General features: G+C 42.6%; 2 protein-coding genes across 4 annotated transcripts in view; one reads left to right on the top strand and one right to left on the bottom strand.

Annotated features, from left to right (window-relative positions):
• LOC147238623 (fatty acid-binding protein, intestinal-like) overlaps positions 1 to 18916 on the top strand; it is a 183087-nt gene that overhangs the window by 9956 nt on the left and 154215 nt on the right. The window lies entirely within an intron of this gene.
• Positions 1 to 18916, bottom strand: part of LOC147238625 (glucosidase 2 subunit beta-like) — a 152902-nt gene that overhangs the window by 13629 nt on the left and 120357 nt on the right. For all 3 annotated transcript variants that reach the window (XM_086198087.1, XM_086198088.1, XM_086198089.1), the window contains one exon: positions 13212 to 13283. In XM_086198087.1, coding sequence (XP_086054213.1) covers positions 13212 to 13283 — 72 coding nt within the window. The remainder of the gene's footprint in view (positions 1 to 13211; positions 13284 to 18916) is intronic.

Genomic DNA, 18916 nt, shown 5'->3' with positions numbered 1-18916 from the left:
AGGTGTTTTTTGCTTTTTGTTTTTTCCGAAAACCTTGAAAAAAAACCAACTGAGGTCATTATGCTATGAGGCTCATGATACTAAAATAAGTACATTTATTTTTACTTCAAGTATAACCATATTTCAATGTATCTTTCAACATCATCACCCTCAATTTTTTTCCAATGAAAAACTCAGTAAATTAAGCATGATGTAATATTTAGTTGTTATTTTTTTTGTTGTTTTTGTTTTTGTTTTTGTCATGTCTGGAGAATACGATGTACAGGCAAGAAGCCAAAATGTGAAAAATCGAATTCTGTTTCGACAAACAGCCTGAAATAACGACTGCATCCTCCAAGAATTTGACAATCGCAGCCGGCCGTGTTGCGATTTCGATGAATTGCGCGGCGGCAGTGTTAAATACGATGTACTTTATTGTCCCTCGGGGAATTGTTATCTGAGGATCAGCGTTGCAGTGCTGCGTTGAGGAATGTCATCCCACATTATATGTATTCATCATAAGTGTGTCAGTATATTGATTGTTGTCTAGACAGGGAGGACAAACACAAAAAGATGAAAAAACCACCCGTCGTTTATCTCCATGTTCATGGCACCCTTGACAGATGTCGGTGAGTGCATGCAAACCTTGGCAGTCTTCGCCGTCACTTTCTGGGAGGTAAACTTGCATGCGTTGGTTGACTCCCTGCACACAGAGCCTCTCTACTGATTCCCTTTCGTCACCTCGATGGACCTGTGACATCAGCTGGAAGATGGGACGTACTGGTCGAGCACAAGGAGATACCGCTCCTTTTTTTCTTCCCTGGTTATGTAGAGGCAGTTTCAAAAGTATGTTTCTGGCGCATAGACGGTCCAGTTTGTAAAATCCATCCTTCCAAGTAGCTGGAAATAAATCTGAAACGGTAGCAGGGTGGAGAGGTGTTTTTAAGAGGGCAAGAACGACGACTAAAAAGGTAGGGAAATGCCTCCAGAAGAGAAAACTGGTGGTTCCACACGACAAACTACTCGATTGCAGGAAAGCCCTTTGTTGGTGTTTTCGGTCAGAATCCCAGATGAACGCACTAAACAGCAGTGCTCTTTAGCGCGTTTTAAAGTGATCTAAAACAACCCGGGGAATTTCAAATGTGACTGTTGAGAAGTTTTACTTATTAAATCTTCATTAGCGTGTTCAACTGTTAGTGGGAGTAGCAAGGAGGGCCAAAGAGAAACCATTTAATTTTTATAAACTTCAATCTGTGGCAGATTTGAGTAGAAAAGCCCTGTAGATACAAACAGAACTTCCCCTGTTGTTGGGTTTTAAATTCTTCTCCCCTTACCTCTTACACGGTATGTTTCCACGAGGACAAAATGGTTTTTTGTTTTTAAACCGGGTTCCAGAATGAAATCGTTGGAAAACACAAACTGTCTCTGTTGAACAGGGATACACGAGACCGGGTGAAAAAGGCGAGGTCCACTTCTCACATGCGCATTTCGTTTTCGGTCGAGAAGCCATGAATGGGAGGACAACAACGACAGCGATGGGGGACGACCTATCCAATCAAATTTTTTTGTTTGGTCTCTCCGTTCTCTCGATGGACGGCTAACGTGGAGGCACACTGCCATCTAGCGGCCTGGCATGCACACTACAGCACCTTTGTTTGTTTAAGTGGATCTGATAAACACAAAGAAAAGCCTTTTCCACTTTTGGAAGCGCAGTTCTTGTCTCAACGTGGCCTTAGTCTGACTGAAAACACACTTCTCATAGTCTGGGAAACATTCCTTGAAAATGCCATCGGGAATGAAATGAAAGCTTTTCAATCCACCTAGAATTCTGCAAATAGGTGGTGAGGATTTCTTCGTTTTTCTTTGCTGGTTAGCAATGCGACAGAAAAGAAGAACGTCTCTTTGAAACAAGCGCCACCTGCTGTTCCGGAGGCAGAATTGATTCTTCCCAGTTCGTTTACCCTTGGACGACAGCAGTCCAATTAATCAAGTTAGAACGACGGCTCGACTGTGCGTATTCCACTGCAGCAAGCCGGTGCTGTCGTCACAACGCTGTCCTGGCATCAACATTGTCGCAACGACTGACAAATCTCCAACTGTATTTACCTGACAATCGCTAAACGTAGCTATTTTGTCGAGCGGTGTTGAAGTGTCGCTCCCTGAGTCAATATCAGGTCTGGTCCTCATTTGTAACCTGCGAGTGTTTGAACAGTTTTCCACTAATAATTCCACAGCTCCCTCATGATTGCTGTGCAATAAAATTGCCACCGATCTAGATAATTAGCTACAGTATTTTTCTCCTGTTTGCCGTCATGGAAAGCTGCACATGCATAATAATAAACCTTAAAGGGAGAATGTGCCCGACGCATGTCCCGGCTTTCCTTTCTGTAGATTCAAAAACACACTGGGCTTTTCAGCGGTCCTCATGAGAACTTGACTCTTAATGATCAAAAGAGCATATTTCCATATTACCATGGTCACAGAGGAGAGTCTCCTCTGGGCCTGTGCCAATAAATGTGCTCAGCTGGATCATTCGAGCTAAGACCTCTCGGAGGACTCAGACAGTCTGGAGGCATCGCTTTAGCACACCTGGAGATGTTCTCTGAAACATCTCAAGATCTTTTATTTAGATCTGCGTGGTCAAACGATTCCGGTTCTCTAGCGCTGGTTTTAAAGTCACCCTGGCACCAGAAAATGCTTCTCTATGAGTACCCGTAGCTCCAAAAAGAACCGATCTATAAACAGTATGTCTCCAGTATATCGCCACAGACAGCCAACCTATTTGTATTTTTCTTGGTGGCCAGCACATCCCACTCTCCGTGGTGTTGCTCTCTGTTGTCATTTCAGCTGCCTGGCTCATTCGCAGTGGGCATACGCAGTCATTCACTGTGGTTTCAATGTTGCTAGGCTACCTCACTTCTCCACTGTTTTCTGTTTGGAAATCTACTGTTCAATAAAGCAGTTCAAGGGAGACCTGTGGGTTTGAATACTGAACGATATGAACCTGCACAAGTAACTGACAAAACCAACAGCCTTTTTTTCTTTTTATATATATTTTTTTCACAATGTCCCTTTTCTTTTTTTCATTCCCTGTGAGTCGAACACAGTAGCAGTGTTTATGCTACAGTTGATAAAGCCATTAAAGTACATACAAGGGAACTTTTTTTTTTTTAATTACAGGTGTACAATATGTTTTGTGGCCCACAGTCCTTAATTTTTCCCCCAAGTTGGTTATTTTTAGGCCACAATGTACGACTTGTTCCCTCGTTTTTAGCCATTTCGTGGCACGCGTTACAACTTCTTCCCTCGACTTAGTTGTTTTAAGGCCAGAATGTAGAGCTTGCTCCCCTCTCTTTAGCTATTTTGAGGCACAGGATATAACTTGTTCCTCCAATTTGGCTTTTCTGAGGCAACACATTATAACTTGTTACCTCGGTTGAGTTATTTAATGGCACCCAATTTAACTTTTCCCCTTAATTTAGCTATTTTGAGATCACAAGATGCAAATTGAGCTATTTTGATGCTTCAAGATAAAACTTGTTCCCTCAGTTTAGCGATTCTGAGGCCACAATGTAGAACTTGCTCCCTCAGCTCAATTATTTTATGATATAACATGTTCTCTCAATTTTAGTTTTTTTTTTTGGTGCCAAAAGACAGAACCTGTTCCTTCAACTTAGTTATTTTGTGTGACAGTCTTGAATGCGTCCCCTCAGTGTAGCCATTGTTGTAAGCGATATAATGTCTTTCCTCAATTTTGTAATTTTGTTTTTGCACCACAAATGGAATCACTTCATCACCAAAACTTGTTTCCACAATTTTTATTTTTATTTCTATTTATTTTCTTTAATTTTTGGACATGAGATTTAAAGATATTTTCATTTAATCCCATGAATTAGTCACACTCAAGGGGCAAGTAAAATTCTGAAAACACAAACTATTTTTTTTCTGTCTTTGGCCGCTCCGGGGCTCCGGACTGAGGAGTTATCACGATCCCTGTTTTCATCTGCGGACGTTAATCGTATTCCAAGCGTCATCAAACAGTGTGTTTCCAAGGTTGAGAAATGAACGAGCAAGCTGATGGTGAGGCGCCTCATAATTCCCTCTCCACTCTCTCCGATGATGAGTGCCGAGCAGTTTGACCCCGACACAATAGAGAGGCCGAGCTCCTTGAACTTAGCAGGGCGACGCGCGCTGTCACCCCCCCCCCCCCCCCCCCCCCTTGGCCTGACACCAACCGTGTGACCACTTGATTTCCCTGGAGTCCAAAAACAAAAACTCATTGGATGACCCCTCAACTGATCCCATCCTCCTCTACAGCTAAATTTAAATCATCCCACCGTCCTCTGCTTGTAAGAATAATCGGTACAATATATCACTTTTTTCACTTTTATCCTCCATACCATTCTTTGTTTTTGTTTTTTTTTTACTGTGTTTATTGAGGGTCAACCTTGCAAATATCCCCCCCCCACAAAAAAAGTTTAAAAAATCCATAAATTATTGAACGATCCTCAAAAAATTAAGAATGTTTAAGAGTTCAAAATGGACATCACAAATTTTATTGGCGTGTCCGCCAATAAGGAGAATTGCTGTTTAGATTCATCATCTTTCAGAACCAAATGTCTTTAAACCTGAGTGTCTTTGGTTTTAAGTGCCGCGTGACATCTTTGAACCCTTATAAACGACAACGCCGAGGCTGTGGCGTTTTTACAGTTTGCGTGCTGCTAAAATTCTGAAATTTTCAATTGCGTCTTTAGCTCATTTAAGAAGACGCTCCTGGCGCCGTGTTCATTTAAGGTTTGTTTACACTGATCTGAGTCGTCCTCCTGACCTTTACGACTGAAAGATTTCTGCACTGTGGTTTGGCTAAAACGCACAAATGAGAGATTTACGCGAACTCATCATTCCTTCAAATGTACTTGTACTCCTGATGAAAGGTTATAACGACTGGGCGCTGCAATCATTTAAGGAGCTGTTTTTTTGTCGTTGTTGTTTTGGTTGTTGTTTACAAGGACTACAAATGCACCTCCTGGGGACTTCTGTTTTATTTTAAATGCTCATTGCTAAGTAACTCTCTCAGCCTATGAGAAAGCGAAACTAGTTTCTTGTTCTGATGCAGAGATTTACTATCATTGTCTTATTGTTTCGCTTGATCTAAAAACATAAGCTGTCCAGGTTGCTCCCCCCCATCTTTTATCCACCCAAAGTGTAATGTGAAATAACATTAAAAAAAAAAAAGCATTAAAGAAACCTTTCTGACCCCCTCGATTAACACATCCTGCTACAAATTAGCGGCGGCTCGCACGGCGGAGCATTTAAAATAGTTGACAGATTGGGTGCGATGTGCTAAATAGCTGTAGATTTCCTCTTTCTTTGAGAGCATTCGCTACATTCTATAGCTGTCAGGCTCGATTATACTATCACACAAACAATATGGAGTTTTTATTTCCTCCTCGTCTTTTGACCCTTGGGCATCTTCCAATTTTGACCAGATATTTGGGTGAAGACTACAATAAAAGATGCAGGTTGCCCTCTTACCATAAGTTGTTTCTCGGTGTTTCCCTGAGATGTTTGACGATGCAAACTGATGCCCATGCAGAGTTTGGCGCTAGATGTTGCCAGAAGGGGAAAGTTTCTCTTCACTCACCTTAAATCCGTCCAAGATGAGAAGCTTCTGGTATGTTTTTGACAATTACAACCAGTTTGTTACGGTCACCACGGTCCTACATGACATTCATACATTGAGAATGGACATCTTGTGACATCCAGAAGGAGATTTTAAGCTGAATCATCAGATTTCAATAATTTGCGGTAAAGATCTGCCGTAAGAAAATAGCACAGTGTTACCTTTTGAGAGCTTTGCAAACTAAACTTTGATCAGGGTCAAAATGAGTCTTGACCATCGTCACACACACAATGCTGTTGGGTTGAAAAAAATTAGAATATATACAAATCCAACTTTTTGGAAAATATACTTATTTTCTACACATCTCAAAGCCTGACAAGAGGACTGATACCCATCTCTACTCTGTGGGTCTGTAATGTGGCACAGAGACCCACTAACAGCGAGTTAGCTTAGCACAATGAATAGTGAGTGGGAAGTGTTAGCATATCTCAGTTACAGTGATTAAACAGGCAAGGTTCAGCATCTTGATTTGTCCAAAAGTAATTCTCCACATCCTCTCTTACAAAGTCCATCAGCAGAAGCAGTTGCTTGTTTTGTTTTGAGGTGCTGCTCAAAACTCTGCGCCAAGTCAGGAAAGTAGTGCCGGTCATGTTTGCAAAATATCAGTGTCTTATAATTCAAAATTGTTATTTCACTATCCCGGAATTATTACGGCAGGCAAAGACCACTTTGGATTAAAGTGTATTTGACCTCTGTCGGTGGTATGCTAATACTCCCCATCAATTATCATTCATTGCGCTAAGCTAGCTAGCAGTTAGCTGGTCTCTGCGGGTTTCACTGCAGCCAGAGGAGAGAAAGGTATCGCTCTTCTTATCTGGCTCTGAGGAGGATAGCAAATAAGCATATTTCCCAAAAAGTTGGCATGCTCTTTTAACCTAAAACCAAATTAGTAAATTAGCTAGAGTAGAAAGTGTTACAGTAACTGTTCTCGGAAAAGATTTATCTGGCTTCATGTTGAGTTAGATGAGAAGATCTACATCAGTCTAGTGCCAGGAGGCATTTAGCTTAGCTTAACATAAAGACTGGAAGTAGCTTGGCTGGCTCTCTTCAGACAAGCTGTTTTCCATCAATAAGTTACAAACTGCAACATTTTCTTGGCAAACATCTGCTGGGTGCAGTGATTTTCCCCGAGCCTTTCCCCCGCAAAGTTGTCAACCAGAGGAGAAGCTGCAAATGAGTGCTGGGAAGATGAACAAACTGTTGTGTTTCAACCTTTTTACCTACAACTGGGTGCTTTCACGTGTCTGTTCCCGTACGGATTCGACAAACAAGACGGAGGCTTTTAATTTGCAAACTTCCACTGCAGGTGTACATACACTGCGCTATACGAACTGCATGGTTTCTCCGTTATTTATTGTCACTTTTAACACATACACTTGAGTTGAGAAATTGTAAAGAAACCCATCAATACCTGAGAGGCGATACGCTGGTGACTGCGGGTGATCAGTGCTGCATGTCTGTATGTAATCTCTTTCCTTTTACTGAGTCAATCCTTTATGGAAGCGAGCACAAGCCTGTAAAATAGCATACACGACTATATATTGCAGATTTACATTCGTTTGTTTAGCTCAGATGGACTGCCTTATTGTACACCCTGTGTTTGCTGTCCTGTCATTGTACCCAGCATGTCTACTGCGGGTGGGGACGGGCGAGCAGGCGGGGGGGGGGGGGGGGCAACATTATGAAGATGGACGACGCTGTCACAGCGGGATGGTGTTTGTGGCAATGCAAGCATTTTCTTCTGCTCTATTATCATTATCATGGCTGATGTTATTGTTACAGTAGCCATTTCAGGAAGCGCTTGAGCTGCTGCGAGCAAGAGGCAGAAAATCTAAATGGAAAACAGAGACATTGGAATTCAAGGGTGAATATGAGTTGTATAATATCTACATTTACAGATAATTGGAAGCATACAGTATGACTGCTATGAAATCGTTATGGCTGCGTGTGCGGCCACGCTATAAGAGCCAAAAGAGTGTTGTACAGCTGATTTATTGTTCCTTGAGAACATTTGTATAGTTAATGGTCTAACGCTGCAAAACCAAGCATGAAGGAAGGTGAGGGCTTATGAGCCTTGACACACTTTACAAACAGAGCTGTGATTAAAAAAAAAAAAAAAAATCATCATCAGCAGCTTCTCCTGTAATTTGGGCTTTGCAATAAAACTGATACAGCAATATATAGAATAAAACACTATATTAATGTTGCATCGCAATACATCGTGTTAAAATCATATTGTGAGCCACGTATGTTACAGCAGCCCCAAAGAAAAGGTCCACAAGCATCGATACCGCATCATGACATACAGCGCTAAAATTGTATGGAGAACCATGTACGTTATGTACATGATGGAAAGGCAGCTTCAGTTAGCATGCACAGTAACAGTGTACAATTCTGAAATGATCATTTTAATAAATAGGAACCGAAGTACATATCAGTATCAATATCGTGTCACAATACATTGCGATAAAATCATATCTTGGCCCATTCATGTTTTGGCAACTGTAGGTCGGACAATGTTGAGCAACTTCCCGTCACACCGTTGCCATTTTCACGTGATGAAAATAGCCAGTTGGTACTCAGCAGGTCGTACTTCCAGCTCTATTTTGAAATTTTCAGTAAGTTTATGTCGCGTTGCACAATATTTATCATTTCATATCGCGATAAAATTGGTACATGCGTGTAACAGTGAAAACAGGGATAAAGTCAGATTGTGACACATTAATGTCATGACAGCTGCATTTCAGAGTCCCGAGTATTGATATTACATCACAATATGTCATGATAAACTCATATTGTGAGAAGATTCTGGGTCAGTCCGGCCATGGCATCTCAAGTATGTCGTAGTCAGGCGCACTCGTATTGTGTATTTATATTTTGAATGCTAGGTTTTGGATGTAATGGCAGATGGAGTAGATGTGTTCAGTGACAGTTTACAATTGTAATGAATATTCATTTAACAATTTGGAATGTAAATCTGAATGAAAAACTTGTGACTCTGTTGGGTTATCGGTATAACGTGACGTAAATATTAAGACGACCCGGATGGAAGACAACATGTTGTATTTTCAGCTCTATTTTGAATTTTTGGGAAATGCATGCGGGGTTGTATGATATTTATCATGTCGTATTACTACATATGGTGAAATTGTAATTGTGACCACTGTCACAGTGTGCAGTTATGCAACTTTACAAATAGGGTTATAATTAGTTGGAATAGAAATCCTGAATATAACTTGGACTCATGCATTTTGCCTGTTGAGTTGAAGTACATATTATTTGAGTACATGGCAAGTTGTCTTCTCAGCTCTATTTTGAAATTTTCATTAAATCATGTACAGTATTCTTGTATCGTATCGTGTCGTATCCTGTTGTATTGTATCGTATCGCGTCGTATTCTGTTGTATCGTATCGCGTCGTATCCTGTTGGATCGTATCGTATCGCGTCGTATCCTGTTGTATCGTATGATATCCTGTTGTGTCATATCATATCGCGTCGTATTCTGTTGTATTGCATCGTATCGTATCCTGTTGTATCATATCATATCCTGTTGTATCGTATCGTATCCTGTTGTATCATATCGTATCGCGTCGTATCCTGTTGTATCGTATCGCGTCGTATCCTGCTGTATCGTATCGTATCGCGTCGTATCCTGTTGTATCGTATCGCGTCGTATCCTGTTGTATCGTATCGTATCACGTCGTATCCTGTTGTATCGTATCGTATCGCGTCGTATCCTGTTGTATCGTATCGTATCGCGTCGTATCATGTTGTATTTTATCGTATCGCGTCGTATCCTGTTGTATTTTATCGTATCGCGTCGTATCCTGTTGTATTGTGTCGTATCGTATCGTATCGTATCGTGACCTGAATATCACGACCAGTGAATTATGACGTCTATCATCAAGTGTTTGCCTGATTGAGCAAAAACCATAAATCCAAATCAGTCAAAAAAGTAGTAGCTCTGTCATTCGAACACTGGTCACACTTCTGCTGATAAGCCACACGTGTCAATACAGTTTCTCCTTCGCCCCCCTCCCTTGTTTCTTTCTCACACGGTCGTCCTTTAGGTTGCTGAAGCAGGTGTGATAAATGCTGCCGTTTAAATCAAAGCACCCCTCTTGCCTCCCCTCACCCACTCTGGGGAGAAAGAGGATGCCGCTATGCAGATTGATATCAGGAGGCCCAGCCATATCCTGCACTAGACTGATGGTCTGTCTGGATAAAAAATGAACTTTATTCCCAGAGTGCACGCTATGATTCATGTACATCCCCCAACTCACCCCCACCCCACCCCCTCCATCCAAAAAACATTCCACATATACCTCCACTACACACCGTGTGTCTGGAATCACTACAGTACATCATATAGTGCAGCTCTGTCTGCCTACATGCAGAGAATCATAAGTTGTTGGTGTGTGTTTCATGGGAGAGGAAATGTCACAGTAGCATTATTCTTCTATTGACATGAAGCAGATGAAGGGAAGCGTCTGTCCTCACTGAGGACGGTCATCCTTTTCCGTCTATAAGATTTCAAATATATTTTTGAAGCGTCTCCCTTGAGTACTGTTTGGCAGCGATCTCGTTCAAAACAAGATGACCAACTCCCATGAGACCATTGGTTCGGTTTGGTCTCTCTGCCCTTCCATACCATCATGAGTGACAGGCAGGCAGGAGCGGCGGGGTCACATGACTCACAGTTAGCATTCTGTTCTTCTTCATTCCTGTGCTAAAAAACATGGTGAAGCATTGCACTTTCCGCTCCAAAAGCGTGTGGGTAGTGTGGGAGGTGGCAGTGCAAGAACACATCCCTGCTTTAGATTCCAATTAATTTGCCATCTGAAAACTATATGTGCAGGAAGGGATACATGCTAATAAAGTTATCTGTCACGTCTCACTTCACAAAAGACAAGCCAAGACTAATGGCATCAGATCGCAAAAAGGGGACTAAATGTTTTGACAAGCTTTGGTCATTCAGGCTCAGTTAGCAAAACACGTTGTTAGCCTGTGTACCCGCTACGACCAAAAACCCAGCCTGTGATTTTGTATCCCTCTTTTTTGGAAGGAATTGTCTCAAATCATAAAAAGCTTATTTTCCAGAGAGGTTTCAATGTCAATGGAATAGCATCTCCTTAATTGTGACCTATAAAGGTGTCAGATGACTGACGGTTGAGGCTAATGAGCGAGTGAAAAAAGACAGCGTAGTGACATCCTATAATTATCACCTCAAATCTAAAATTCCTGGGTGGTGGTGTGTGTGTGTGTGTGTGTGTGGGGGGGGGGGGTAAAAATCGAGCATGGCTGTTGAATGACTGTTCCAAATGTAAAAAAATAAAGTTAATTTTATTGACTGAAACTGAATTAGGCAGTTTTCAGTGACAATCCGTTTGCTGACATTTGAGAGGGAGGACAAACAAAAACCGAGCACCTCATCTGAAGGTGTGTTTCTATGGGTACCGAGTGGCATCTACCATAGCGTGCAGGCATTTTGATACACACCAATGTCCAGCGGTCGACACAGCCAATCCCAGGGGGATAGTAAAAGGCCAGAGCGTAATCCTTCAGATGAAATTGAAACCCTTGGAGGTAGAGGAAATACAACCGCAGCAGTATATGAAACTCACCCCCTGTTTGTCATTGATCAAAAGGTATTAAAACAATAATAGAGATCTGTTAGCGATTGATTAAAGGTCATATGAAGCCTAACAGAGATTGAATAACAATAAAAGAAGAATCTGTAGCGCAAATATTGGTCTTAGGGTAACTTTGTATGAGCAGTGTAACAATGATTAAGGAGCCTTCATGATGGTGTGGTTGTATACTGTAGTGTTCCTCAACCACTGGGGCGGGGCCCACGGTTGGACCACGAGCGCCCTAAAATTGGCCGCAATCAAGATTTAGCTCACTTTTTTCTTTTTTAAAGTGCTGTAGAATATTATCAATCTATAACTGTGATGAAAAGTATATGTTCAAGCAATATAAATCTAATAAAGATGTTATAAAAATTAACCATTCGTAATAAATCTATCTTAAAGGTCCCCTTGAATGAAAATCAAAGTTTTCGTGTTTTTGGTGTTTCTCCAAAGTCCCCCAGTTGTGGGGAATACACACGAAGTGTGAGGCAGTGTCATAACCTCTGTTTGAAGTATCTCCCCTTTTTTGAATCGCCGCGGGAAAATGGACCAATGCGTTTTTGGCTGAAGTGTTACGTCACAGTTCAGTCAGTGCCCCCCCCACTCACACACACCGAACCCACCCCTTTCACACACGCCCCTTCGACATATTTTGGGAGGGGGTGATTATGCGAGCGAGCCGAGTGAGTGCAGCTCTCTCGTGTCGCTCGCTCGCACGACACAAACTGCAGACTGCAGCAGCACTGACTGAGCAGATTGATTGAATGAATTGAGACCTTTGTTTTATCTGCACTGTCTGTTGCTAGCTGGCCTGGCCTGGCTTGAGGGGGAAGGAGTCTCGCCAGCCAGGCAGGCTACCAAGGGACCAGGCCACCGGGAAAACTCCCGACGGCCACCCGGCCACTGCATGTACGGCTGGATCCGCGAATGGGCCGTGGCTACTTGGTATCTTATCTTACGAATGTTGTTGTATGATATGGAATGTTGTCAATTGACAGTAGCAGTCACACTTAGCACCGGCGACAGTTAGCCGAGAAAGTGGGAGTACCTTCTTTTCAGTGACAGTGAGGGCGGCCAATCACCGAGTAGTAGTGACATGAGGTTGCCAGATAAACAACGGCAACCGATCGCCGTCAACTCATGCACTTGCATAAATAATGAGGTTGCCAGATGAGGTCAGAAACGACGCCAATAGGGACAAACGACGCATTCTAAACCCAACATGGTAACATAGCGGTTTCAGAGAGCCTTTAGGACGGTTCTGAGCCATCACAGACCCAACCATTTTTTGTGGGGTTACATATCACACCACAGAACAAGAATTAATACCCCGTTCAACCACTCTATGGCACCTTTAAATCTCGGTAAGCTAACCACTTACTAAGCTGCGGTGAAAAGTCCATGGGGAGGTCACGCCCATGAAATCTTTCAGAGCCAAGTTGTCTTTATTGCATTTTAATTCACAGATGCTAACCAGCATATACTTAAGGTAGATTATTAGACCAGAGTGAATTAGCCAACGTAATATTGGTCATTGTTTATGGGCCAGTTATAAATAAGAGGGCCTTGAAGTAGAAAAGGTCGAGAGCACCTGGTGCACAGCCAGTCCTTACAATGTATCTTGGGTAATTTTGTACAATGTATAGACACACGTTTATCTGAAGGGCAAAACAATGTCGACTCGATTCTCACTGTTGGTTTGGATTACACAAACTTACCTTACCTACTGCAGTGTGTGCTGCTACATACTGTAAATGTCAAAGCACACACTGCAGTAAAATGCCCCTCACATTGCACGTGTTCATGTCAAGTTGCAGCGCTTTACTCGAGTGTTGGTGCAGTGCATTTCTCTGGCTGGTCACAGTTTGTTGGGATTTCAACTGTGGAGAAAGACAAAGGTGATTGAGGTTCTTACCCTAATGAGACTTCTGTTCCTGCAGTGTTCTGCTGTGTGACTTGATTGAAAGGGCACAGGGAATAAGTATACCTGCAAAGGAAATGAAATCATAATGTAAATGAAGGGAAAATAGAAGGTACAGTTGTTATACGTTTCCACGGAACGTTTCTCTTCATTTGGCTTTTTGCATTGTTTTCTTTTGCAGAGCCGGTACATTAGCATAAATTGTTCACAGATAAACCTGTATCAGTATATACTTTGCCAATACTGAAGCCCCTTTATTAAATCTCACAGTTTTAAGAAAATAATGACTGTGGATCCTGAAAGAGGTCACTGATAGAGACTACTTTGCAGTTCCCTCAGCTCTACAGAGTACTTTATCATCTTTCGGTTTTTGAAGTTTAAGCATCTCTCTTTTTGTTTGGTTTTATGGGCCACAACTCTACTGTTTTGGTTCATCAAACCTGTTTACAGCAGCAGCTGGGAGCTCTGTATTTTACAGAAAAATAATTGATAAACCTGACATTATGCTACCAGCCCAGCAAACAGTTGGGGTAGTAGCTGCTGTATTTTACTCTGCTAGATGTTCAAAACAGACATTAAAGGGCAGAGCCATGACTCCAAATGACTGCTTTGTGTTCTAGATGCGTAAATAAGCATCATTCACTCATGCTTTGCTCAAATAAATTTGACATAAAAACCTCCTGAAGGGAGTGATATCCAGGGTGATAATTTTATCCATGCTGGGAGATGACAAGCTTGTCTTGTAATACCGCCTGACTCCACAAGAGGCAATAATGTGTCACTGTAGCTTTCTATGGCCCCCACGAGCAGCAGTGGTGCCATACCAATGACGTGTGAGCCGTGATGCATTCTTTAATGTATCCGTGTGAGAGGGAAGCTGTCCAGACCTGCCACCTGAAGGAAGACCACAGCAATCCCATTCTCTCAGTCACTCACCGAACCTTGCAAGTCCCTCCCAGTTGAGCCTTTGTTTTATATTTTCTGTGGCCACGAGACACACAAGGGTTCATGGGGGAATGCATGATGTACAATGAGTCATCAGGCGTTGTAAGCGGAGGATCTGTATGGACAGCTGTGTAAAGCTTGTATGAAATGGATGAGTAGAGCTACTGCATCGGGTGTTGATGGAGGGTGTTCCAAACTGTAGAACTTTCTGTTGTCTACGCATTTCATGAACGCGTAGTTGCAGTGATGGTTGCGCTCTGTCACAATAGACTGCTTGAAAGTCAGACGTTCACACAGAACCTCCAGATGATGAAATTTACATCACGGGACCCTTGCATGCTCGCGGACCCTTACACTGGACGTGGATATGGAAAGCACAACTTAGGTTTCCTGGCTAATTGGGACGCACAAACTTGTTGCATGACACCAAAATGGACACCGACTTTGACGAAAGGATGGGCGAAGTGTTTATTTGCTGTCCACATCTGTATAATTCTATGTTGAAAAGACAAAGCAGCTCTTCTTCTTTTAGGTATGAATCCATTTAGGAGTATGAGCCAGGCCTAGGCTAGCACTTCGCTCCATCAGCAAACATGGAGGAAGCATAGACCTTCTCAAATATAACTTGCTGGAGTGCTCGAGAGTAAAAGCATGATAACTCGCTCCAGTAACAAAGTGATCAAAGACCTTGATGGTGAAAGCGACAGGGTGAAAGACAGCTGGGCTTCTTTCCTTGACATTTGAACCGTTACACTGGCTATTATAAAAGAGCAGAGGATACTCGGACACCCTCAACTAGAGAGAACGAGAGAGAGAGAGAGAGAGCGAGAGAGAGAGAGTGAGTGAGAGTGCTGGGTGGAGGGGGGGAAAAAAACGACTGCAGTGTAAGTAGACGTGGGCCGGGAAAAGTGCGGGGGGGATCAAAAGCTTGTATGAGAGAAAAGCAAGATGAAAGAAAAGAAAATGATGAACATCAGAGAAGAGGGATAGTGGGAGAGAGGTAAGTGATTGGCTGCCGAGTTTCTTTGCACAAGCGCTTGTTTGCGTATTGTATTAAATTCTTCTCATCTAGGAGACTTTCATTTAGGCATTTATCCTTTCATGTCTCGTGTATGTTGAAACAGGGAGGACCCTTCCCCCACCTGCCAGATGTAAGGGTACAGTAAAATAACAGAAGCGTAGAATTAAATATGTCTCAGCGGAAGTAAGCCTGTTGGGAATTCATTGCCCTGCCAATAAATTTGACACTGGATAGAAAGGTTCCTACTGTACTGATTTACTTGTATCCTCATTCTTTTTTTAGCCATGATTTTTGTCCACCAATTTGGCACAAACACAAGTGTTGGATTATTTTTTTTTTTCCTCAAGCTCCTGCTGATTGTAGCGAGCCACTGATTTAACTGTGGCACCATTTGCAGGTCATTGTAAATGTCCCGTAACTTCTCATCAAAGTTCCTACTGCCAGTGTTTCTAAAGACGACAAAACCATAGTGTTTTTGTAGCGCCACCACAAGGGTGACACTTGTTTTGACAGAAATGTCTCGCATGCGTACGCTGTAAATTCTTGGGCTTGAATAAAATGAATATCAAGCAGTTTAGAAGCCCATTTTATTGCGAGATCTTGACTCATGAGCCACTTTATTGGGTACACCTCGCTTGTACAGGGTTGAACCCTCTTTTGCCTTAGTTCTTTCATGGCATAGATCCAACGAGGCGTGCAATCAAGAGATTTTGGTCCGCATTGAAGTGTTGCTTCGCGCAGTTGCTGCAGATTTGACAGCCGCACATCTGTGACGCCAAACTCCCGTTCCATTTGCGATCAGCATCGGAGGACAGTTGAGTCCGGCAAAGTCACTGTCATGACCAAGAAGCCAGTTTGAGATGATTTGATTTCTGCGACATGGTGCGTTATTCTGCTGGAAGTAGCTGTCAGAAGATGAAGGTGTTTTTGTGGTCAGCAACAATCCTCAGGTAGCCTGTTGCCCTTGAACTATACTGAATTGGTACTAAGGGGCCCAAAGTGGGCCAAGAAAATACCCCCCCCCACACACACACACACACACAATTACACCAACACTATGAGCCTGAACTGTTGATACCTGGCAAGATGGACCAAGGTTTTTGTGCAGTTTATTCCAAATTTGGACCCTACCATCTGAATGTCACACCAGAAATGGAGTCTCATCAGAGCAGGCGACATTTATTTGATCTTCCACTGTCCAATTTTTGGTGAGCCAGTGCAGTACAGTTCCAAGTGTGGCCTTCTGCTGCTGCAGCCCATCTGCTTCAAGGGTACACGTGTGTTGTGTTCAGAGATGCTATTCTGCATCCCTCAGTTGTAAGCAGTGTTTATTTAAGGTACTGTTGCCTTTCTATCAGTTTGAGCAGTTGAACAGGTGTATCTAATTAGCTTAATTAGCTAATTAGCTTCGCCTAAGTAGCTGGTGCGTGTATAATGCAATGTTTGTGATGGAGTTATGGAAAATCACAGATCCCACATCCAATCAATCCATACTAATTCATCATATTGGTCCTGCAGAGTGTAAAATATCTCAATGTACTGTCTCTGTTGGGTTCTTAAACTTGTTTCTCTCTTTGAGGTACAAAACAAAGAAGAATTTGTAAAAGGGTTCATCACAGGTGACGCGTAAAGAACGCTCAGCAGTAGCACAATCGGCAGGTAACCACCAGTTCATAAATGTTCCAACACTGGCATGCTTTTAGAAGTACAAACTATAACATGTAAGTGATTATTGTAGTAACGTAATTACATCTTGTTGTTGGTGGGGGTTTTTTTTTTGTTTTTTTTTTTGCTGAAATAGATCCTATAAAAGTACAAACTGATGCCAATTAAAATAATCCCTGTAACAGCGTCCCATGCTAAATAAATGAATAATAAATTAAATAAATCTGTATTCCCTTTCGACACTGGCTTTATTGTTCCTTATGAGCCACTAGATTCATTAAGTTGTGTGAAGCAGGTGTTTCAGCAACAACAAACATTCTCTTCAGAGCCCTGAAACAGATGGCAGCTGATAGACAGAGGTATAGTAAGCACAGGAAGGGAGGAGGGAAAAGGGGTAAAGTAGTGAAAAAGCAATCAAATGAGTCCCATAAGGGAGTGCCCCTGCATGTCTGTACCTCTCTTCCCCTCAAGGCAAAGCCATCCATCCCTGCCCACTTTTGCTGACACGCCAGCGCTGCACAAAAAAAGGGGAGGGGTAAAAAAAAAAGGCTATTTGTGTGCAACGGGGGCACTGCGACCTGACCTTCGATACTCGTTTCTAGCAAAACAAAAGCAGGCAAGGCTCGGGAAATGTGTCGCTGGGTAAAAAAGAAAGCAGAGAGATTAGCCCCACGTGCTGACAGAGGCGCAGGTTGATTAGCTGTCCGTCTCTGAGACAGACACTTCGCATTCTGCTGTCTGTGTTGCATAAATGGGACGCGGCAGAAAGGTCAAACGGGCACGTTTACACAAACTGTCCCCCCCTTGCTATCCTTAGCAAATGAGCACCGTGTGACATGAGGAGGACATTTCCGCTGAAATGGATGGCCGGTGACAAAAGCTTTGAGGAGAGACTGACAGCAGTTGAAATGAGGCTTGGTAGCAGCCAGTAGAACGAAGACAAAAGAAAGAGGAAGACAGAGGGATAAAAAGAAATGTGATTGTGCGCAGGAGAGTGCGAGGGAGTGTGCTGGTGGTGACGCTGCGTATATGAATCATAAACTGTACAGGCCACAAATATGACAAGCTGATGACGTGCAGCAATGAGGGACTCTGGGCGGAGGAGACAAAAGGATAAGAGGATCAAACTTGGTGGGTCACTGAGGAAAAACCTCTGGCAATAATTAGAACACTATGATGTGCAGCAGACCAGAAATGACAAAGCTGATCCCCCCTCCATTCGGGAGGTCTTGAACTCAACACTGCTGCCTCTTCCTGTCCGCCATATTTGATCCATCACCATCTCACAATGCAGCTCTGACACGTAAGAGGTTGGTACCGGCGCCAATCTTTGGCAGGTGTTCTGGGATTTTAAGGACATAAATCTCCGATGCCTTCAAACATTTTTTTCATCCTTCACTGAATCGCCCCTAAATCTGTCCGCTAAAAATAATGAACAAATTGATGTGAACATTCATTAAGACACAAATTAGACGCAGGTCACTTTAAAACCTCCAACCATATTCCAGACTCATTGAAGACACGATGAGCTTTAGTCTTACTTCTTGAACTACAGTTACACCAAAAACAAGTTCGCTTCTGGAGCTCTCAACCAATTTATAACGGCCTTCATCAGCTAGTTGTCATGGAGAGTGAAGAGGAAAAGATGCTGGCGCACACACACTCACACACACTCACACACACACACACACACACACACACACACACACACACACACACAGAGTCATGAAGAAACATGTCCTTATGTCTATGTAACCTTACATTGGAGTTTGAAGAGGCCCAAAACAATAAATCAGGTAATTGTTTGGAGAAAACACACCACCAACCAGCTTAGCCACACAGTGCTATTGATTCCTAGTCTTTCGAAAAAGTTTTAATGATTGTGGTTTATGTACCTGGAATGTCTGCAATAAGCCCTCCGGGCAATGGAACGGGAGAGAGTTGTACCAAAAACTGACATCTACGACTGACAGTTTGGATAAAAAGTGACGAAATTCCAGTTCTAAGGAAGTAACGTTTGTTTTGTTTGAGTCAGGAGGACACATCAAAAACTCATGGACAGATTTTG

The sequence above is a fragment of the Aulostomus chinensis genome, chromosome 24 (genome assembly GCF_037954235.1).
Source record: "Aulostomus chinensis isolate RoL2024-O1b breed Wild chromosome 24, RoL_Achi_v1.0, whole genome shotgun sequence".
Classification (NCBI taxonomy): Eukaryota; Metazoa; Chordata; class Actinopteri; order Syngnathiformes; family Aulostomidae; genus Aulostomus; species Aulostomus chinensis.
The sequence above is the reverse complement of the archived record's forward strand: the minus strand, read 5'-3'. Positions and strand labels throughout refer to the sequence as shown.